Source organism: Pipra filicauda, unplaced genomic scaffold, assembly GCF_003945595.2.
Source record: "Pipra filicauda isolate LSUMZ 115617 unplaced genomic scaffold, ASM394559v2 scaffold610_size221990_pilon, whole genome shotgun sequence".
NCBI lineage: Eukaryota > Metazoa > Chordata > Aves > Passeriformes > Pipridae > Pipra > Pipra filicauda.
Window position 1 is genome coordinate 151,462 of NW_024104766.1, and position 22,762 is coordinate 174,223.

Genomic DNA, 22,762 nt, shown 5'->3' on the forward strand with positions numbered 1-22,762 from the left:
CAAGGACAGCAACTGCAGAAATATGACACAAGCCCCCACAAAAAGGTGCATTCTGTCCAAAACTCAGAAATTCTGGTTAAAGTATTAAGGAATTAATTTTACTGGTATTAATTTTACTGACAATTTGGAATACCACTAGTGGAAACACCAGATTAATCCTCATACATTTCTCTAGCAATTACTTTCTGCAGTCTTTTAGGACTTAAGCTTTATACCTGTAAGATATAAACATATATAGCTATAGACCACATACATTATATCTGTATAGAATAACTAGTTTTTATGATACTAACATCATAAAATTTCTTGAACACCTACAGAACATACAAGCACTCAATACAATTTCAGTAAGGTGGTGGTCTCAGCAAAGCTGTTCTGTTTAAAAATCATGCAGTAATAGCTAAAGAAGGTGCTTTAAACTCATTTTTGTCACATCGTTGTACAATTAAGTCGGGCTACGCAGAAATGTACAGCAACATTGGCATAACTTTCTGTTGGTTTATATGCACTGTTTCTATCCTCTTGAGGGTCTTCAGGACAATATGCTACTGTGAAAGAACTATGAATTCAATAAATGTCACTTTTATTGTCAGACTTAAAGTCTGACTCCTAGATTCACACTCTTAAAGACTACTCATAGATCTATTTCTCAACTGTCCTTGCACAGAACTACTCTATGTTGATTACACAGACCTACAGCTGCTTAGCTAAGGCACACACAGATATTTTATAGATACATCCAAAATCCCCACGACTTTCTGTGTAATGCACGATACCTGGATGGATGACAGCATGTCTCTTCCCTGGGAAGAGCATCCTCCTGAGCAAATTCTGCAAGTTCCCTGCCAGTAACTGCCCTGAGGGCATCTCACCCACGTGCCCTCGGGAGATGATCTAACACAACCTGTCCCTAAGCTACACAAAGTTCATGCCCTCCAGCATTTTCATGCTCTACCTCATGAAAGAGACTAACATTTTCATCTAAAAAAACAATAGGTATTTGAGCAGCTACTAAAAAGTTGTGCTCTTTTATTTCCTTTCCATATTTCATTTGTTTCAGGTTTTGATAGTTGGGCCAAGTATGGCTAACCCAAACCCAATGTGTTTGGGTCTTGTGATTTGCCATGGTGATGTAATTCAGAAAACTTGGCTAAGACTGGATGGTGATATTACTGCTACTGGGCCTGAGAATTTAGTTCTAGTCATGGAAATATCAAAAAAGATGAGCATTCTTTAATTCTCATCCCCTTTTGTCTCCGCACTCCACCTCCCATATATTCACTACAGTCTTAACAGAAGTGGATGTTTTTCATCCCAGATCGTATGACAAGTGAAGAATGAGGAAAAAAGCAAGACAAAACAGAATTGTACGAATACAGCTTTTTGCCACACACTTGCCTACCATTGTTAGTAATTTAGAAATTAACAAACTTGTTATTTCTTGTTTCAGCTGTGGACACTCTCTGTAGTAATTACTCAGTTTTACAGAAGATTTTTTCTCTCCAATCTCCAGTTTACATGTACAACTTTTACTTTTTTATTCCCCACGCTGAATTTCATTAAAGGCTGCACAACTGAATGACATAAAAGCACACAAACACGTTGGCATTAGACAAGAGCTTTTTTTAGCCATAGAAATTAACACTGAAATTCAGCTCAAGATATCCAAGAGATAACTACTCTTCTTTAAACACTTGTCCTTTTCTAAGAATCAACACAATCAAAACCAATAGCCTACTACTAAAATGCGGCAGAGTGAGAAATTTTTTACTGATCAGAGCTTAAATCCAAAATACATATTTTCTAACTAGGGACATGTGGAAGGTAGGAGCATATATTCTATCAGGCTTTCCTCTGAAGGATCTCTTAAACTAGGACAACTTTACGATAACCTGGGATTGGAGTTTCCTCTGTATTTTTAAAAAACAATACAAGCAGTACCTAAGTTAATTCCAGGTTCAATTGCTCAGAAATTACAGGGAATGTGATCACAAAAACATGTACTACAGCCCGGAAATTCAGAAACACATGAGGTTTTATTATTGAATGACTTTGGACTGCAGGTCATCAAACCTTGAAATATTTTCTGCTAATTCAATATCCTTAGGGAAGAAAATAAGTAAAGTCTAAAGACATATACTACTTCCTTATGGAAAGAGTAAGCCAAACACCACTGATGCATACAGACAAATATCAAAAAGCAGGGCTGAAAAACACATACAGCTCTTTCATGAAAAATGAGGAGGAAAAAGAGGTACTGCATTTATTAGAGACCCATTCATTTCCTTAAGGGAAAAGCATCTACTGCCAAAGACTGCTCTCTGCCATCATACCAAACATTTAAATTTTGATCTGAAAAATTTTGTTCAACTGTCAAGAGGTATAAACACCCTCTACAAATCTGCTAAAACTTTGCTTCCCAAAGAAAAAGCTAATTGGAAACTTACTGTTGGAGACATCTACAATTACTATCCTGCAGACATGAAAATAGAACTTTTTTTCTTTTGAACTACTGAGAAAATATGTATCAAATGACCAAAATAAATATTTTTTTAATGAGAAGTAGATTAAAAAAAAATCAGAACAAATATGCGTGTCAAGCAAACCCCAACTCTGAAATTTTGCTTTGCAGGTTTTTGAGCCCTTTTATCATTAACTTCCCATCAAATGCAAGTAGTAGGATGACTGGCAAATGAAGAATAACTCAAGCTGAACTGCCACTTCTAATAACCCAGTTTCCATTTAAACAGTGAGATGGCCGTAGGGTTTGAGAATTTGTCACTACCATGTATAGTAAAGTAAATGCAGATGAGATGAGCCAATTTTAAACAACGTGCCCTATTTTACCCCTTTGGTCAAAAAAAAAAAATCTATAGAGATAGCATGAAAATTAACTACTTTTTTTTAATGTAGGATAAAATAATTACTGTGTTTGTAAGGAATGCAGATAATTATTTTCAGCATTGTATACACGCAATAGAAACTTACCTCTTTATACATACAGCTAACAATGCAGACAAAAACAATTTTTACAATGAGAAAGTTTTGATCAAATAAACAAAGCAACAGTATTAGTTTGCATGTTAGCACTTAGGGATAAAGATTTAGCTTTTCTACATTGAGACATTAAGTTGTGCCTCAGGGAGGTCACACACACAGGTCAATTAACAACTCCAACAGTCGCAGCTATTTTAATAGATGTAGCACCCAATTCAGATTTCACTGCAAACATACCATCACTGGGAGAAAAATAAGGTTGTAATTTAACAAACAATTTAAAAAGTTCAAATATAATGCTTTTTTAAAACTTCAGCCTTCATGATCAAAATAAGAGCTTCAAATAATAAATTCTGGTATGTTCAACAAAACGTGGCCAGGTTCCATGTTTCAAACTCATTTCGTATAGCTCATAACAGAGTGGGTTGATTCTGGCCTGGCTATCAGTTTGCTTATCTCCCGCAGTACTCAAAGAATTTTTCCAAACATGTACCCTGTAAAATTGGAATTCTGTTTTTTAGAAGAATACATCTTCAACACATAGGTTGAGTTTGAGAAACAAAAAAAGGATTCCTCCAAGTTTATTATTCTAAAAATAGAACACTGAAAAAAGACTGCAGGTTCCATGGGATTTTCTTACCAGGTAGATCTCAAATCGTTTATTAAAAAAAACCTGTACGTTCTGTTACTCAGAGTAACAGAACGTATATTTCTGGCTTCAAAATATTGAATTTTTAATTTTTTTTAAATACAAAATATTCAGTGTTAACTTTCAGGTTTAGCCCATTAAAGATTAAATGAGAAATGTAAAACACTAGTGCAAGCACATTTTACATTAGCATCTCTATCCAGAAACTGCCAAACTGCCTATTAAATCTACTGAATAAGTCATGGGGAAAAAATGTCAAGAAGCAAGTAAATATGAATGACAGGCAAACAACCAAAGTGAAGATGAAGTCACATGAAAGGAGTGACAAAGGAAATCAGTCCAAAAGAAGTGCAAAAAGCACTTCAAGTTAACCTAGATTTCACAGTTAGTTCTGTTTGTGAATTTTCTTTTTTCAGGCACATATTTCCTGTAACTTTTGCTTGTATTAAGTATATGGTTAACTAGCAGTATTGATTAATTCAGCATATAATTTAAATTTAAATTTAAGTCAGTGGTTAGAATGAGCCAAAATATACTGGGTCTAAACAGAAACTCTGTTACACATAAGAGACTGCCTAGAAAAGGACAAATCACCAGCACAACGGTCTCTAGCAAATTAGTCTGTAAAATGAATAAAGATTGTACTGGTCTAATTAAACTTATCTATCCACCTATAGATTTTATCTATCCACCTATGGATTTTTACCTTGTGCATTTCCCATACATAACATTACTGGGTTTCATTAGACCTTAATTTAACTTTGCTGAATTGTCAAGGTTTAGTATTAAAGTTTGTTCAATCACATCATCTTCATGATGGTCAATACAGGAAAAATTACACATATATTAAAGAAACCATACAGGGTTTTTGTATGCTTAAATATTCAAATAACACCAGATAACCCAGAAACAATATGCATTTAGAGTCTGGTTTAGAGGGCAGTAAGTTAAAATACAATAAATAAATTGTTTGCATAAATGAAGCAATCGCAATTCTCAGATCTCTACAGCAAATCTGAGTTGACATTAGAGCACATCCCTGCTAATTATAAACCACATTATATGTGTCAATTTGGCACCTCTAGCACAAAAAGCTGATCACTACTACTTTCACAAAACTGAAGTAAAACAAAATGACAACTAATGAGAAGACATCCCACACCCTCTAATTTTATATAAATTTAATACAACATGCACCACTGAGCAAGAGCCACTGTTAGCTCTCTCCCTGGCACCAGCAAATTTCTCCACTCTTTGATGATGAAAATGAAGTGGATTATTTATATTTACACACTGTGCACTGGGCAAGGGATTTGGCATCAATCACTGTCCTCAACTCACTTTAAAATTAATTAATTCTTTAAATATTCTACAAAAGGAAGCAGAAATACTTACTAGTACAGAACTTCATTCGCTTCATGCCTTTCATATCTAACAGTTTCACACATCATTCTGAAAGAGAAGAAGTCACTTGTAGTTACAATTCTTATCAATGTCACAAAGACTTCACTTTCTGAAGTTACTCAGCATTTCCATGTGCCTCCACCACTAGCAGAAACTAACCATCAATTTAAAGCTAAGCTGATTCATAATTTAAGAAAACAAATTGTTAAATATAAGCATTAAAGTTATTAGTTCATCCAAGATCAGATTTGATTTAGGACATTAGATGTAACTGTTCCTATTAAAAAAATTCTATAAAAATGGATAAAATTATACTGATCTCATTTTATAAAGCGATGTGATAAAGTTGCTTTATAAAAAACAATTCTGAATTTTAGAAGTGGATGGAAATGTATTATATGCAACACTCATCAGAAATAAAACAATATAAAAACTGCTCCCATTTTCAAGACAGGCTCAATAGATAAAACAAGAAATTATATTGCATGGTAAATCAATGCTTCTCATTTTGCTAAAATTGAGCAACTTGAAAATTACCATGAGATTTTAATGCTGAAATCCCAGAGGGCTCAAAGTAGAGAGAATTTCCTGCAGAGAAATCCTCTGTCTAGAGGGGAGGATTAAAGTACTTTTGCATTCACTGTCTCCCTGACAAATGTGGCATAATAGAGGGAAACTATAATAGAACTTACCACATATTAGGAAATCTAATGTTAATTTGGTGTAAAAAAAAAAATCAATATGCCATTTCTGTCTATTGTCTTAAGGAAACAGCCCTGCAAATTACTTGGGAGACAGGGTGGGAAGGGGAAGGAAACAAATCCCTCTGCCTCCCTTGGCCTTGGCAGACTGCAAACCCCAAGGCTATTTGACAGACAGTCAGACAGAGATTTGCCTAAGAGGCTCATGTGAACATTCAAACAAGTAACTATATTTAAATTTTGGAAGTAAATTTTCTTTCCTCACACAATTCATCCTCAGAATCTCAGTGTACCAATGCAATGATGTTGTAAGCAGACAAAAGCACTCAAAAATTACTGCTAAGGCAAAAACTCTCAAAAAAGTTGATTTGAGGCCTGGAAGAGTTAGTCTGGGCTTGATGTAACATTTAAAAAAGGCATCTCTTTGCCACTTCCTAGATCATTCATTTCAATAGGCAACAGACTGCTACAAAAGTCACCTTAGCACTCACCTCTTGCAGGATTTTTATATATTAATTCAGCCCACAAAGAAATAATGCTTTTTCTGTCCAGAACTGGCAGGCTTATAGTGGTATCCTGACTATTCATAAATTGTTAACAGAAAATTGAGATTGTAATTCTGTTTGCTAATAAAATATCTATATAGGTATAGATACAAATTAGGAATCAAGTTTTATTACCACAGCCTTTCTTCCAACCCCATTATTTTAGATCTACTCTTTGGGCCATCTTTGAGAACTTTTCTTCCAGGCAATGTCTGTACTGTATATAATTAAGTATTATGTATTGCATATCAATTTCAGCTAATGAAAAATCTTCCTGCTTCCTGGCACAGCAAAAAACTTTTTGAACCACAGAACCACCTCTTTTCAGACACTGCTCTCCACCATAAAATTGGGTCTTGTCAAAATCTTTTACAGACACTGAAAAGCTACTGTCTGCTTCTACCTCCTGAGCCCTCATCTTCTCTCTGATCCTCTGTTTTAAGAGGGAAGGGGAGTACAGACATGAAGTTACTGGTGAGAAGATACCAAAAAAAGAGTCATTGTTAGGAGTCAGATTTAAAAATTAAAATACTGCTCAAGGATAGTCCGTGCCCTACTGGTCTGAAATGATGCAAGGCAATGGGCCATCTAAGAGTAGGAGTTAGAGGAAACAGAATCACTTTAACAAGCAAGTTTTGTTCCCCTCTGAATTGGGACAGAAGGAAGCACATTCTTGATAAAGTCACGCAAGTTCACCACTGCCACTGAGTATTACAGCATTTTGGTCCCATTATTAGTACAGTAATAGAGGAAAAAAATGCCTCTTACAGAAGGTAGCCAAGCGTTTCAATTCTTGTGTTACAGTGGTACAGTTAGAAATTACAGTCACCAAGTAGCACAGACTAGAATGCTTCCTCAAGTATTTGAAAAATTGAATTAGTTCTGGTCAATACTGGTGGCCAATTCTTGCTCAATCGCTCAAATGTGATCTTTGTCCGCTTCCTAAATAAATATAATAAATTCAATATGAGATCACCAGCAAGCCATGTGGTAAGTTATTTACTACTAGAGGCCACATTTAACACACTAGGTTTTAAAGAATCTCAGAGGGTTTTATGGCATTCCACTGCCAAAAGAAGAGTTGTATCCTAAAGGATACTATAAAAGCTTTCAGTTCAACATCTGCCAGGAGCCCAGCCTTTTCCATGTATGGTACTGTAAACAGAAGCTCTCTCTGAGGAATTCACTATGCTGGGAGAGCGAGTTCCACACATTCCTCAGCAGGAACCTCATTCTGCACAGGAAGCCAAGAAGCACATACCAACATACCACGCAACCATATGTGCACACTTTGATCTTTGTAAACAACACCAGTTCAACTCCAGCTATGTAAAACCTCATGTGCTAAAAGTCTTGCACATAATAACATAACACAAAATACTTTAGCTGAATATGACCACGGACTCCTTTCAAAGCAAAGTAATTACAGAGACTTCTTTGAAGTCAACATTCATATTGCAAAATGTGTCTTGATCATTTTGGAAGAAAGAAAACCCCGCCTTCTATTTTTTCCAAATTACAGAATATTGGCTTGGGAACGTGGGCTCACAGAATGACAAAGCAAAAGGCCAGAAATTAGAACCTAAACCAGCGTTAATCAAGTCAAAGCTGCATCAGCATTTTCAGAGGTGGCAAATGTTGGCATACACCAGGATGCAAAACAGCAGTAATTCACCCTCTCACCTCACAGAGCATACAGAAGATGTGTTGGCCTCCTTCTGCATTCTGTCAGCTTCACATCAATGCCTACCTAAATACTCTTAGAAACCTCTGCTGTAAGATGTTTATGTGAGGACAACTGAAACAATTACATAAAAATCAAACAAACTCAAGTCTTTACAAAAAAAAAAAAATCAGGAGTTCATGTGAAAGTTTTTACTTGAGGTCATTTGCTTCATGAAGCATTTTAGTAAAAAAAATGTGGATGACCTTTATTAGATATTTTTACTAAGTATCATTGGGTACAGCACGCGCTGTACCCAATTTGTCTAAAACTTCCATGCAAAAGCAAGCACACACTGAAACAGAAGATGAATAACAGACTCCACTCTCGTGATTATTATATTACATAAATAATTTCGTCTATATATAACCTTTCAATCAGAACTGGACCTTATACTCTGTACGTAAAGCATTTACTTCTAGTCTGAAAATTTGAAAAGAAAACAAATGCATCCACAATAGACATAAATAGGAAGGAACAAATAGAGATGTATATGCACACATACAAGGGGAAAGTGTTAGGACAATAAAGAGGGGAAGAAATGGATGCAGTGAAAGTCAGCTTTTCAGTTTGAGGTAGGGTGCACAAGAGGTAATACACAGTTAGCAAAATTACTGTTCCTTTGCTTTCTTAGTGCATTAACATGTGTTTTTTAATGACAAAGTATCATACCTTAGCTGATGCTCTCTCAGATTCGACAAAGCTTCCATTCCATGTAAATACGAATAAACAATCTCCAAGTCCTACAAACATAAGGAAAACATTATTAGGATTTTCAGTTCAGTACAAGCTATTAAAATACCTCTTCAAAATTTTTTGAAAACATCCAAAGCTCTCCTGCTGGGGTAATAGGAACATTTTCAGGAGGTTAAAGGCAAATTGCAGGAAAACCTTTGATTACATGTTGGAACCTGACATGGGGGAGAATCATACCACATCCATACCAAATACAGAAACCTTTCTGCTTCTACTGTCATTATTCATTGTCTAGAAAACAAGTCTAATCCAGAATTACAAGAGAGCTACTTTGCAACTACCACTGTTCTGCTTTCCAAGGCCAATATACCCAAAAACCTTCATTTATTTCATAAAGCAAGGTCATAAGAAATAGGTCTTTTCCTGTTCAGGGGAAAAGAAAAAAGTACAAAACAGCCTAACAAAATACTCCATTGTACAGAGATATTTTAAAATTGTATCTTCTTCAAATGGAAGATGTGTCATAATCTTAGACATGAAAAAAACTGGCATGAGCAGAAAATTATTGGCACGAGATAATAATAAAAAAAAAAATCAAAAATGCAATCCCAGTTACATGGTAAAATGTTACTTTCACTGTTGTGGACCTCCAATACCCAGCTCACAAAACATTAACAAAGAGATAAAAAGAGCATCAAAGACTAAAACTTCCTAAGATGCAACAAGGGAAACACCAATGTCAGGCTAGAGGCTTTGCTCAATTTATATTTAAAATAACTACAGGACTTATGAGAAAACTTCAGTACAGCCCACAACCTCTAGAGTGATTTAACTTTAGACCATGGATTTCATACTGTTTCATCATCCTTTTTCTTTTCTTGAATTTGCTAGTTGAGAGACAAAGTATTATCCATTACTCACTGAAAATCAAGAGTAATGGTTCACAACCACTTGCTGAGGTTGACAAAGTTCAGAATAAACTAACACCAATACAACTCTCATAATTTACTCTAAGAAGATGTTTTCAAGTAATGGAATATAACTAAGCTAGAAATTTATGAAATATTTGATCACTGTGAAATATTTGTGTATTTAAAACTGACCACAAAGTGCAAGAAATACTTGTTTTCAGATACAATGACAGAATGCTAGATGTGGTATTTGAGCCAAGATGTTAGGACTGAAGTCACACAGAGAACTTGAATTTAAGAAAGAAAAATAAAAATAAAATCCATTTAAACACATTAAGTGTAGAAATGTTGCTGTACTTGTTAAAACCATGGTAACATGTCAGAAAGGATACCAGGAGTTACACTCAATGGTTAAGGCTAAATAGATGTCTCTCATTCGGTATCAAACACTTTTTCTCACAATGAAAAGGCAAATATTCAGTTTGAAAAAGAAGAAGAAACACACAAGCCAAAATACTGCAATTTCACTTCTATTCTGGTCCTTCTGTTCCCTTGCTCTCTAGAGGCCTTGGTCCTGTGAGGAGCAAAGGGCACAAAAAAGACACAAGTAATTATGCATGGTTTGGGATGGAGGGACCTTGCACATAGAAGGCTTTGAAAAGAAAATACAGTCATTGCTTGCCTTCTTGGGTTTTTTTTTGGTTTTTTTTGGTTTTTTTGTTTTTGTTTTTTTTTTAGTATTAATAGAAGTGTGTGAAAAGACATGTGTGCTGTAGTCAGTGACCTGCTCACTTGCTAGACAGGCTGAAGGTGAGTAGAAGCTCCCAGGAGCCCTGTGCAGGCAGCAGGGCAAGATGCAAGCCAGACAGTCTCCATGGCACCACTGCTGCTCATCCAGACGTGTGGACTGTGCAGCACAAGGCACCAGCTACCATGGCAAGTTGGGAGTGGAGCACTGAGGATTAGATGCTCGTAGCAGCACATTAGATGGAAAAGAGTCTGGCCAGAAGGTGTTACTTTAACTCATTTCCTGCAAGTCTGTCTAACAACAAGATGAGACAGGAGAGTAACCTTTCTGCCACCCGCTTGCACTAAGGTTTCTCAGAAGTGGCAGAGATTTTATCCGCTGTAAAGTATTCCCAGAACAGATGTAGCTTACAGGATCCACAGACCTAAAAGACATTTGGTTTCCAAAACTGATGGATGACACAAACCTAGAGACCCTACAAATATATAAAGCACTAATGAATGTAGGTTATGTTCCTAGATAAATGCAGCTGAAGTGACTCAATGCAGAGGGAACTAATTAAATCATTGAAGGGAGTCAGAGAACCATAGAATGGTTTGGGTTGAAAGGGACATTAAAGATCTAAACACCTAAAGATCTTTAATAAATAGGAGGGGCAAGGGGGGTAGGGGAAACCACAACTAAAAAAATCTTGGTTGCTGGTTAGAGATATCTCATCACTGAGAGAACTAAGGTGAGAGGCTTTTTTTTTTAATTTGCAAAAAAAGCAGCAAGAAAACAGTCCAGTAGCTTCAGCAGTTGGGTCGTATCAAAGTAAATAGCCATTATAACATCTCGGCTGACATGCACTGGCTGTTTCAAAAAATGGCAAAGCGAGCTGCTGCTCATTCATTAAGCTGTATCTTTCCAGAGGGTGTCTGTCAGGTAACAGCTCCCTCTAGCACCAAAGGTTTGGCATTGAAACTGAAGTAAAAAATAACCAGGAACACTCCTTTCAGTCAACTTCTCCATAACAGTGCAAGGTAGGGAAAACTGCAGTAGAGTCAAAACAGCAAATATATATCCATATATTGTCAGAAGGCACTGCATGCTTCCAATCAGTCTGCAGCATTAAAGAGCAGGAAAGCAATTTAAGAAAAAATAAAATCAGAATATCGAGTTATTGTCATTAGGACACCTCAGCTTTCCATTTATCTCAGAAAAAAATATGCTTTGTTTACTTAGCAAAAATACTCAATATCAAACACAGACAGCTGCTTTAACTTCTTAATTAAAAGTGAACTGACAGAATTCAAGAGTCCTTCAAAAATATTTGTGCCAAGCGTTGTAATGTCCTAAGCAGATTCTAAATGCCTGAAGATCATTTCACAAAAAACACACACACACATAAAATTAGGCATGTAAGCTATGAAAGTTTTTGATTTTTATATACTAGACACTTGACAAAAGCTAAACGTCTAAAACTCTCAGGCAAAGAACTTTGTCTTTCAAGGATGTAACCTGCCTATGTGATTTATGCCGGCTAGTTGAGCAAAACCCTTAAAGCAGCAGTTAAATTCAGCCCCACTGTGACTTACACAAACATTCCCGCTAGCTCACAGTGTCCCTGAAACCTGCCTCTAGCAGGATATATAAAAACAGGCAGGTGACAGCAGCAGGCTGATACTTTTCTGGACGCCGCTTTTACAAGCCACGTACTCAAATGACCACAAGGTGGCAGACCGAACCTCAGAGAAAGTCATTCTCTACAGTTTCTCCCCTCATTTTTTTAAAATATAACTTTATAAGAGTTTTAAAATGTCAAGAGGAGCAAAGATAATCATCTCCACTACAACTGGCTGAATATTCTGCTACAGTAAAGACTACTTACACAAAAGCACACAGGATCTAGTTCTAGTTCTATCCAGCCAGCAGAATTGAAAGGAAAAAAAAAACAGCAAAAGCCATGCAAGGGCTCAGCTGATGTTGCTACAAGAATCAAGTTCTATACAAAGATTGAGGCAACAGTTTGAAAAAACAGCTCAATGCAAACTCCAAAACCAAAACGAATAGCACAAATTAGTACAGCTTTTAAAGCAAGGTTTTATTTAAATGAAAGATAAAAGACTTCATGAAATATAACCTCCACTTAAATCTGTACTACAGCCAAAGTCATATGCTTTGGTTGCTGTGTGTGGAGCAGCACAAAATTTGTTTAATTCAGTGTCATTTCTTAATTTGCTTGTTTCCGTGGTGTCAGATGGCTCACTTTAAAGTTCTGACTGTACTTTGAAACAAAACAGAGACTCAAGTTTTAACACAGCTCAACTTCAATTAGATCGGTAGAAACATATTGGTCTGCAACCTTACCTCTGCTCTCCATTCTAATAAAAGTCTGCATATGTTTATGCCCAGTCATTTCTATCCATTTGATTTGTGCTTCAAACCTATTTTGGCAAAAAAACCAGAATGGCTAAAGGAAGAAATTTTTACTTTAGTAAGATAATAGAGATGTGAAAAATTTCTATTTTGGACTGAAAAACTTAAACACTGGTTTCAGTCTTGGTTTGCATGAAGGTGTGAAACTACAGGCCCAACTCAGTTATTCATCCTTGCCACAGTTAAGCAAAATGCTGAGAAATTCATTGCTCTGTGAGTAAGAAATCCACTCATTTCTGTGAAGTGGCAAATAAGACAGCAGCTTTCATCTTTTAATAGTTTGGTTTCTTTTATATCAAAGGGCAAAAATAAAACAAAAGCTAATTCCTTAATTCATTGTCTTGAAGGCAACCACTCATGCAGCGGGGAAAAGGTGGGACCTCAAAGTCTTCGATGGGTTTAAACAGACCATGAAACTGCTCACAAAAAGAGAGGCATTTGTCATTTCTATATGGTTGACTAAACACTTATTTTAGCTCAAAGTGGGAACTCCCCAAATTGTGATGTCCTAACAAGGCAGCAATGTCAAGTTTTTTCCTTCTTCTTGAGCAATGAAGCCACAATCCAAACCCAAGTTGCTGAAGTCCTGTCTATCTTTCCTTGCAGTGATAGGATCCTGTCTTTTCCCCTTTTCTTCACACACTCAGTACCTGAAACCATTTGACTCTCAGCCACTCAGGTAGCTATACCAAGCACTTATATTTTCTTTTTTTCTTCTAGCATTGATTTAGCACTGGCCTGTCTGCCTGCCTGTACTGGTTCACTGAGGCCAAAGCAGTGCCGGCATCACCAAAAGGAAGACTGGACTACAGCAGCATCAACCCCATCTGGCTTAAACAAAAGTTTCCATTTCCACAGAAGAGACATGGCCACTCCCAAGTATGTTTGTTCACATCTGGTTCACACTAAAATGCCAGGCTCTCACTAACAGCAGCTCAGAAGATGACACAAGTTACTGCCTCCAGAGTCAGCAAGCCCTGCAGGCAAGGCAGGGCAGCATTGGGGGAGTATGTCAGTTACCCCAGCCAAAACCCTCTCTGAAGGCAAGACCTAAGGGTGACTAAATGGTTACCTAAGGGTGAGATCACATTTGGAAATACTAACCTGCCAAAAGACAGGAGCAAAACCACAATAACTGACCTACACTGTGACACAAAAATCCAGTATGGATGATATCAAAATCATTGCCATACACACAATCAAGATGAAAACTTCATCTTCACCTCCAGTGTCCCAGCAGTGGAAAAAAACCTGAACAGAATCCTAACTGCTGTGCAGGAGCATGCCCAGGTACATATGCACTTATCACTGAGCCATACCAAGACAAATTTGCTGAAGAGATTAAAATGAAGTGTTTGTCACATGCTACAAATTTTTTACATTCTTTTTCTTACATCAGGACCTTCAAATACAGGTGGGAGTGGGAGCTGCCACACAGGAAGTCTGCCAGGATACAACCTATTACATTACCAATTCAAGATAAATTGTTCTTTTTTATTTCACTGTAAGGTACAACAACATATCTCTGCAAGCCATTCTTACTATTGTACATAGAGATCTGTGGCTTAGAAAAACCCTAAAGCCAAAGTTATTGGAAACAACTTTTTGACTTGATACTGACTTGGCAGCTACACAGAAAGAAATGAAATATTTAAGTGAAAATATATATGTTTAATGGCCCAAATCGGTACTTCCGTGAATGAAATCCCATGGGCCACATTTTAAGGATAAATACAGGTTATGTACTTTACTTTTGAAAAATCTACCTGAAACAACCACTTTCCTTTATAGGAGCCTATTTTGAAACTGCAAGCTATCAAGACTAATGAAACTCCCAAATGTAGGAAAAAAGTATGCCTTCTTAATACATTCAGTGTTTAAGCATAATCTAGGGTGCAAAGCTTGGTCTATCAGTTTCGTATAACAGTCAATTAGCACTCCCTTTTGTCAAACTTGACATTTTTAATACTGCAGGCTGATTCTTCAAACAGAAAACCTACAGCAGTGGGTGATGCTACCTTTTCAATGATCTCACAGTAGGGTTGAAGAAGAATCAGTTTTAAGCACAGTTTCAAATCCTATTTGTCCTTATCTACACCTGTGGAGCTTCTGTTTTCCTGCCAAGAGCAAACCAGACCTATCCAGTCACCATTCAGCATAGTACAGCCCTCCCCTTACCAAGGAGCAGCACCATTAGCTCCCAGACAAGCTGCAAGAATGGAAACTCATTGTTCACAACACAGACACAGGGCACTCAGCTCAGCAGAACTGCTCTGATAAGTACCATCCACCACATCACACTGCCATTATAATTTCTTCCTTTTCTTTTGCTTGGCATATGAAAAATGTAGTGGAGGGATGAGAAGCAAAAACGACATGCATTGTACACAGGTGCAAAGCTAGGTACACAGGTAAGAAGACAACCTATTGTAGTAGAGTAGCTCTGCTGTCCCCAGTTTGTCAGCCACCAGCCTAGTCCACCTTTCCATAACTGCCCATTTCAGGCAACAGCTTGATTTACCTCAAAACCACAGCTCTCCAAGACAATTATTAGACCATTTGAAACTGAGGAGCGTCTAAAAACAAATACCTTCTTACTCATGCCCCAAACAGCTGACTGGGATTTCAAAACAACTTTGAAATTTAGAGGTCTGTTAGAGTCATCAAATGCCAAATTAGTTATCTGAACCGCAGCCAAACGTGTTAGTGGTCGATCAAGTTCTGAAAAATGTTACCATGTTAAACCTGTATGCATTTGTCTCATGCATTATATTTCAGGAAATTCATGACAGAACATCACTCCACAGCAATCAGGCATGATTAAGCTTGAGAACTGGCCTTCATCAGAAGAGCAGCTTACAGGCCCATCAAGCCTACCCAAGTCTTCACTTCCTCTAGGCAGTAGGAAAGGAATATTGTAGTCATCTTGTTAAGACTCGCTGGCACACAAAAATTGCTATTTTTAGCTCTACCATGGGGAGGGTGGGGACATTTGTTATGGGTTGTGGGTGGGATCACAGTAAAATAGTTGCAGAGAAATAAGTTGTTTCAATGGAGTCTTGAAATCAGTCTTCCTGTCTTTCAAATATACTTTTTTTCTTTTGTGAATTATTTTCTTTTTAAAGAGTTTTCCTCAAAATATAATTTTATTACATATATTCATTTTTGCATTTTAGAATTTTTCCTAATTGGAAGTGGACAACAATGAGTTGGAAGGTGCAATGACCCACCCACACTACCCAACTTTTAACAGTCTCAAGAGTAGTACACTTGATTCAACCTATCCTGCTGTTCATAAGCTTTTAGCAGAATAAAGCAAAAAAAAATTAAGACACTCATTATTATAATCATCTCATAAGAAGGGGATGAACATGGAAAGGGTAGATGGGAAATTAAAGCCTGCCATGTCATAGAAATCCACAAACAAACTAATGAGCATATGAAATTACAGGGTAGTGCAATGCCTTTCTTTTCTGCTTTCCAGACTCTCAGAAGTCAGACAATTGAATGCTTAACACAAAAACTGATATTCTGTAGTCAAAAATCCAAATCTTGGCTGCATGTCCAAAAGCAAACAAAACGGTTTCACTACAAAAAAATCTCCTACTGGCTGCGCATTTCATAATTATGAAAGGTACTTAAGTTATTTACCATTAAAAATATAGGTAATTACCTTTTTGCACCTTTTCAATATTTACAGCCAACAGTTGGAGGCTTGTATCGTATCTGTTCATTTGCACATTCATTGCACAAATATTCATATCTTTTGTTGGAGAGTTATGCCAGTTCCTACAGGAGTTTCCTTTTTTTCTTTTTTTAATGCTAAGAAGAGTCTCTAATTCTTTTGAGCCAGGGTTATTTTTCCCACATTTTTCATTAGCTATATGAAATAAGACCAAATATCCTACTAAAAGAAAATCAATCTTGCACTAACAAATGTATCAGCTACTAATACAGTGGTGCTTATTTTTAAACAACTACTTGTAGTAGACAAAATAAGGAACAAAGAATAAAACAGGGGAAAATGAAAGTGATACACAAATGTCCTGTAGTAAACAGCGAAAAATTCTTACTTGGTACCAAGTTGTGATAGCAGAAGCATTTTACAGGACCTCAGCCTAGAGAGTAACATCAGAAAGAGTAAACAAGGTGGCCAGGAAAAGGAGACCACAGTATATCAGGTAAGGTTGCCTTCCAAAAATAGGGTGAGTAGTTAGCTGTGCTTAGAGGATTCCTCGAGAGCTGTGAGGGCAAGATTAAGGTATGACAATTCTCAGATATTTTTCCTGGTTTGTTTGTTTGTTTGTTTGTTTTTTTACAATTTTTACAATTTTTTTTTTTACTCTACAGATTTCAAAGCAAACAAACCATAAATTCAGTAACAGGATAAGGCATCAGTGTTCCTGAGCTAATGAAGGGGTAACCCAGTAAGCCACCTCTGCACAAATCACCTGTGATCATCTGTCTGCATCTGAAGCTCTAACAGTCCTGACTGCTTGTATTTCATCTAACTTCTCGGATATAATTGTATTATACCTTGCTTTTAAAGCAAGACCTTGAAACAGACATCCTTGTGCTGTTGGGAGGGTGCAGCCCAGCAATGAATTGGGCATTTCAGCACTGTCCCAAGTGCTGAATGTCACCATGCTCCACTCTCTGCTTTATGCACTTTTTCCCCTTGTCAACCAAAACTAAACCCCAAAACTACCCAGAAACATACTGAGTATGTTTGACCCCACTTTCTGGTCAAAAAAAATCAGTTCCCAGACACAATTCAATCCCAACCTAGCTAGCAATACCCTGATTTACAGAACCACTCAGAGTATCAGAGACACCTCCACTTTTGTAAACTGGGATTTTCTAGAAGCCCCTGCCAGAGGAGTCCCTGACCATCCCTCCAGAGGTTACTTGTCACAAACAGTCACCATTGAGCCAGGGTTGAGCAGATGAGGAGCTCCACATTGCAGCTCCTGGCTTATTACCATGACAACTCACATCCAGAAACAAAAGGAACCAGCACGCGTTGGAAGCTGAGCTCTGCCAGATCTTACTACAGAAATATCTCAGTAGTACTATAATCAACAGAAAATACAGTGACTTGTTTTCTGTGGCTGGCTTACAATCATTTTATATTGCTGGCTTATAACCAACCAAAGCAAAAACACAAAGCAAAAAAATAAAGTTCATCTTTCCAACCACCAAGGCAACAGCCCGTATTTGCTGAAGTAAAACTGCACCGCTTCTTTCTGCTTTCAACAGTTTTGGAGGGGGGGTTAGGAGGAATAATGTTGCTCAGTTTCTTCATATTTATGAATAAAGGTAGATACAATAAAACCATGAGGAAGGGAAAGAAAATATTATACCATAACTAATTCCAAAGGTTAATACCCCAATATATATATTTTATATTCATGTGCTTAAAGAAAGCATTAAGATTCATTTAGGCAGATACAATTTTCCCAACAGTTAAACACACAAGATGATTTTTTTGAGCAGCTGAATTTCTAGCATATTTCTGAGCATTTATTCCAACAGATATTAATTTTATTTGAAACAACAACAGTAGGTCACATGAAAATTATTCCCAGACTATCAGGCAAATGATCATACTGAAGAACATATTTGCATGTCAAATCATTCCTCACCCAAAAATTCATCTCAAACGCTGCTGGTGGTCACATCCTCCTAGTGCTGGGATTACTTCTCTTTGAAAAGGAGTCAAACAGAAAAATCTCCAAGCCTGAATTTATTTATTAGCTCCAGTATTTCCTGAAACAGAGTGCATTTAATAACTCCAAATTAATATCTTTTGGGTTTGTTTTTTTTTGTTTGTTTAGGTTTTGTTGTAGTGGGTTTTTTTTACTTCCTATGAGCAATGGTAGGATTCTGAAGGCAACACAAGTTTGGGGTTTGTTTTTTTAAATACTACTTGAGGATGAATCAATTTCCATATTTCAGATAGGCTTTTTGGGGATGCTGCTCTGATCTGACTTCAGTTTTTTGCACTCTAAGAAGCAGAACACCAACCACCTAAGAAATTTGCACATCAAATGAGCAAACATCCACAGAGTTCAAGCTTCTGTAGCATCGTGGTGGTGGTAAAGCACAGCCCCTCTCAGGTTACCACCCTGCAACCTAAATGCAGCTCTGAGGACCAGAAAACTGGAGGGAAAAAGCAAGCAAGTCCTTCCATTACTGAATGGGTTGGCCTTTCTCTTGGGCACTGGGGGAGCATCTGACGCCTTAGTGAGCAAACTCCACTTGCCAAAGCTGCCTCCTCTGTGGCTCAGGCTAATGCTCTGACTCTTTAATGGTCCAAGTCCAACAAGCAGAAGTCATGTACACACCCACAGCCAGCCCACATGACAAAGGGCACGTGGGACCACCCTGGCTGGGTGGCAAAGCAGACAGATGAGCTGGGTTCAGCCCATCTGCTCTGCCTATTAAGGTGAAGTGACACAGAGCAGCTTCAACTTAAGTAAAAGACCACTGCCCTTACAGGAAAGGACTTGAGTGTCTTGATTCAGTCTTACCTGGCACTACATCCACAAAGGAAAACCATCAGGAAGAGCACACAAGTTTAAAGAATACAAGAGAAGTCACATGGCGAAACTTTGCTGGAATGCTCTGCCAGCCCCTGAAAATCCCTTCAGGAGGGAACAAGCCATTCAACTGGTTTGGCTGTACTGTTAAACCATAGGAGCAAATCTGGAAACACCCTTCTCTAATATTTGTCATTAGCAGCTCCGGATAGCTCTTTCTCAGCACTCTGAAATCCTTTTTATCTCATCACGCCTGCTGAAGCCATCCATCAGATCTAATTCCAGTTCCACGCATCAGACAGCTCAACACCAAGACCCAACACCTATATTGTTTGTCAAATTGCCAACTGCATACCTTAAAATACTGCATTTGTATCACAAGTTACAGAGCTGGTCATACGGACATGATTTTCACTCAGTATCACACACACGAGCATGTGAAGTTGAGGCTAGAGGCTGTGAATAAAACTGATCTGACACTGACTCCATTTCCTGCTTGGTTGGTTCTGTATTTTTTGTTCAGTAACTTTACCAATAACCATAAAGAGATAGAGATACTGACAGTTATTTCTTTGTGACCAGGGGTTTGCTAGTTAAGAACACAAGGCATCACAATAGCAGTGACAGCTCACAGCTGGCCTACAAACTGTCTACTGAACTAGAGTTTAATTTCTAATAACTAGGAGTGAGATATCTGGCTGTCATGTCACAACTGACTTCTTTTTTTTTTACTGACATTCAAGAATGTCCCTCCATTTGTTATCCTGGTTCCTCCCTGCTACCAGCCCCAACAAGGACGGACATTTACAAGTTAGCAGGTGGTACAGTTGCCAGAGGACCAACAGCAAGTGCTGTGAGATTGAGAAACCAAACACATCAACACATGAAAACCCTGTCCACAGGACAACATCAGGCAGTCTCTCAGAATCTTAATCCAACCTGTATTAAAGAGAAACAGGTTTTTCTATAGTCTTTCCAGAGTAGGACCATATGTCACGTGCTTTGCTCAGTGCAAGTTAAAAAAGAGTTAGAGATATAACATTGCATTCCTCATGTATAATAAAATACATACCATTGGTTTCATAAGAGAGTATTTTTGCCTAGATCTTAAGCATCACTGTTGATAAACTTTTAAAGCAATTCTTAATATGGGAAAACCTACCAGTTGATTTGCAAACTAACTTAAACTAAGCATATGACAGCCATCAATTTACCAAACCTTAACAAGATACTGCTTATCAACTCACAAGCAAACATTTGTTCTTAAACACTGAATGCATACCTTCACAGCAGCTTAAAATCATGTGTTGTCTCCAAATTCAGACACGAAAAGTATGCACATTTCTCATCAGAGATTACTGCTTATCTTCTGAGTTAGTAACTTCCTACTGAGTCTGACAACTCACTTTTAACATTAAAAGCAACTCCAAAAAGAACTCAGGTAAAGAATGGCAGTGAAATATCACACCCCTCCCAAAAGCACCCAGGTGGACAATAGGTGCAATCCCTGCCATCAGAGTGCCACTTTCAGTGTCCCACAGAAGCCCTTGCAATTAGAAACCCAACTCTAAGCAGGTTTAAACACCACATCGGTATCTAAGCATTCCTAAGATTGTACTAATATGACCACTGTTAATCAGTTGCTTGCACAGTCCTCAAATGTCCTAAAACATGGAAGAGACAACACCTTTCCACTTCTTTTTCCTAGTATGACACAAGAATATAGGAGCAACAAACGTGATTTTAAACAGCAGTGGATGTTTCTTAAAGATACAATGGTCTATAGTGATGTTTGATGACAAAAAAAATGGGAGACCCATGCAGAAGCACTGCCACCTCCTCCAGGAGCCAGCCAGGTGGTAGCCAGGAGCTTCCAGTAGCATCTGTTGGGATATGTGGATGCACACTACGCACATCAGTACTCCTAAGCTTTAGGCAAAGAGGCAGAGGGATCATTAATGACAGTATGACTAAAACAAGAAGAGTCCTAGAAAAGCTGGTAATGGTGACTGAAGTCAACTGGCTCCCGAGCTGCAGAGGGCTGGGAGGGTGAGGCACCAGGACACCACACCTGCGCTGTTCAGCACAAGGAACAGGCAGGCTTGCTATTAGCTCTGGTCTTCAGTGGCTGTCTGCTGGTACCAATAGAGCTAATCACTGTTTCTGCTCTCCAACCCCACTGGGAAGGGCTCATTAAGTCAGGAGTCAGGCAATACCCACAACAGTCTCCACTACATTTAGACGGCATTTCTCTGCCAATGAAATAACCCACAGTAACTCTGGAGAGTGAGATGCAGAAGGTAGATCCCCAGGAAATTGTCTCAGGAGCAACAGAACTGGATCAAAACTAGCTCTGTGGAAATCCAAGGTGTCTCTGGATCCTGTTCACTGCCCTCAAGAAATAAAGCCCAGTAGTTACACTATCTCTGCATCATCACTAGGTTTCCTCAGAGTGTGCCTGCAGGACCTGACCTCTCTTTGAAAGATCATCACAGCCTGGGTGATCCAGATAACAACCAACAGGGAAGCCTGTAAGGGTTGAGACTCTTTCCTTTTAAAACAACATTCTAAGTTACATTTAACACAGATCATGATTATTATTTCTAGTGTCCAACACAAAGAGTGGCTTGTGTGTCAGATTTTATCTATTTAATCTACAAGTGGTCAGTAGTCTCAGCAAATTGTCCAGTTTGAAAAACAGTAATCAGACCGTAAACTTTTCATCCACAACACAATACAACTAAAGTGTTTTCAGATTATAAAGTTATTGTTTCTACATACAAGACCCATGCATTACAGCTGAGGGCTTCTGACAACATAAGGTTCTACCTTGTCACATTAACCCCTCCACCTTACCTCTCTCAGCAGTATTTTTAACCCATTTCAAAAGTTTGACTTTTTCAAAACTGAGGGGTTTTGCTCCTTTGTGAACCTATCAATTGCTGTAGACTGGCAAATACATATGCTTTTTTCTTCATTCTTAATTCAAAGAAATTAATTCATTACATTTCTACTGCATTCCCTTCTACAGTTTCACTAATACCAGCATTTAGCCCCAGCTGGGAGACACAGGATTGCTGGTCAGCAGAGAAATGAATCAGAGGTCTCGAAGCAGTTGCTAGAGGAAAAACAGCTCTAAAAGAACCTACCAGGGGAGGAAAGAACTTGTCACCTCCCTTGGCAGTCTCAGATACTAGAAAAAGTCTGAATGAATGCAGCAGCAGCTCCAAGACCCCACACATTTAACGGCGAGCCAAATCCTGCAAAATCTGGTAAAAGTTCTACGTAGTTTCCAGCTGCACTTTTAACTAAAGCTTTTTGGCACTTGTGAAGTTACAAGAAGCAGCCAAGCACTCTAGAACAAGAGCATAAGCTGGCTGCATATATGAAAACAATCAGCAACGCAATAATCTTCTTGAAAATTTTGT

At 37.9% G+C, this 22,762-nt stretch overlaps 1 protein-coding gene across 2 annotated transcripts in view; it reads right to left on the minus strand.

Annotated features, from left to right (window-relative positions):
* Positions 1-22,762, minus strand: part of RAPGEF2 (Rap guanine nucleotide exchange factor 2) — a 179,049-nt gene that overhangs the window by 119,105 nt on the left and 37,182 nt on the right. For both annotated transcript variants that reach the window (XM_027747967.2, XM_027747966.2), the window contains exons 2-3: positions 8,692-8,762; positions 5,042-5,098 (exon numbers count right to left, since the gene is read on the minus strand). In XM_027747967.2, the coding sequence (XP_027603768.1) occupies positions 5,042-5,098; positions 8,692-8,762 (128 nt within the window). The remainder of the gene's footprint in view (positions 1-5,041; positions 5,099-8,691; positions 8,763-22,762) is intronic.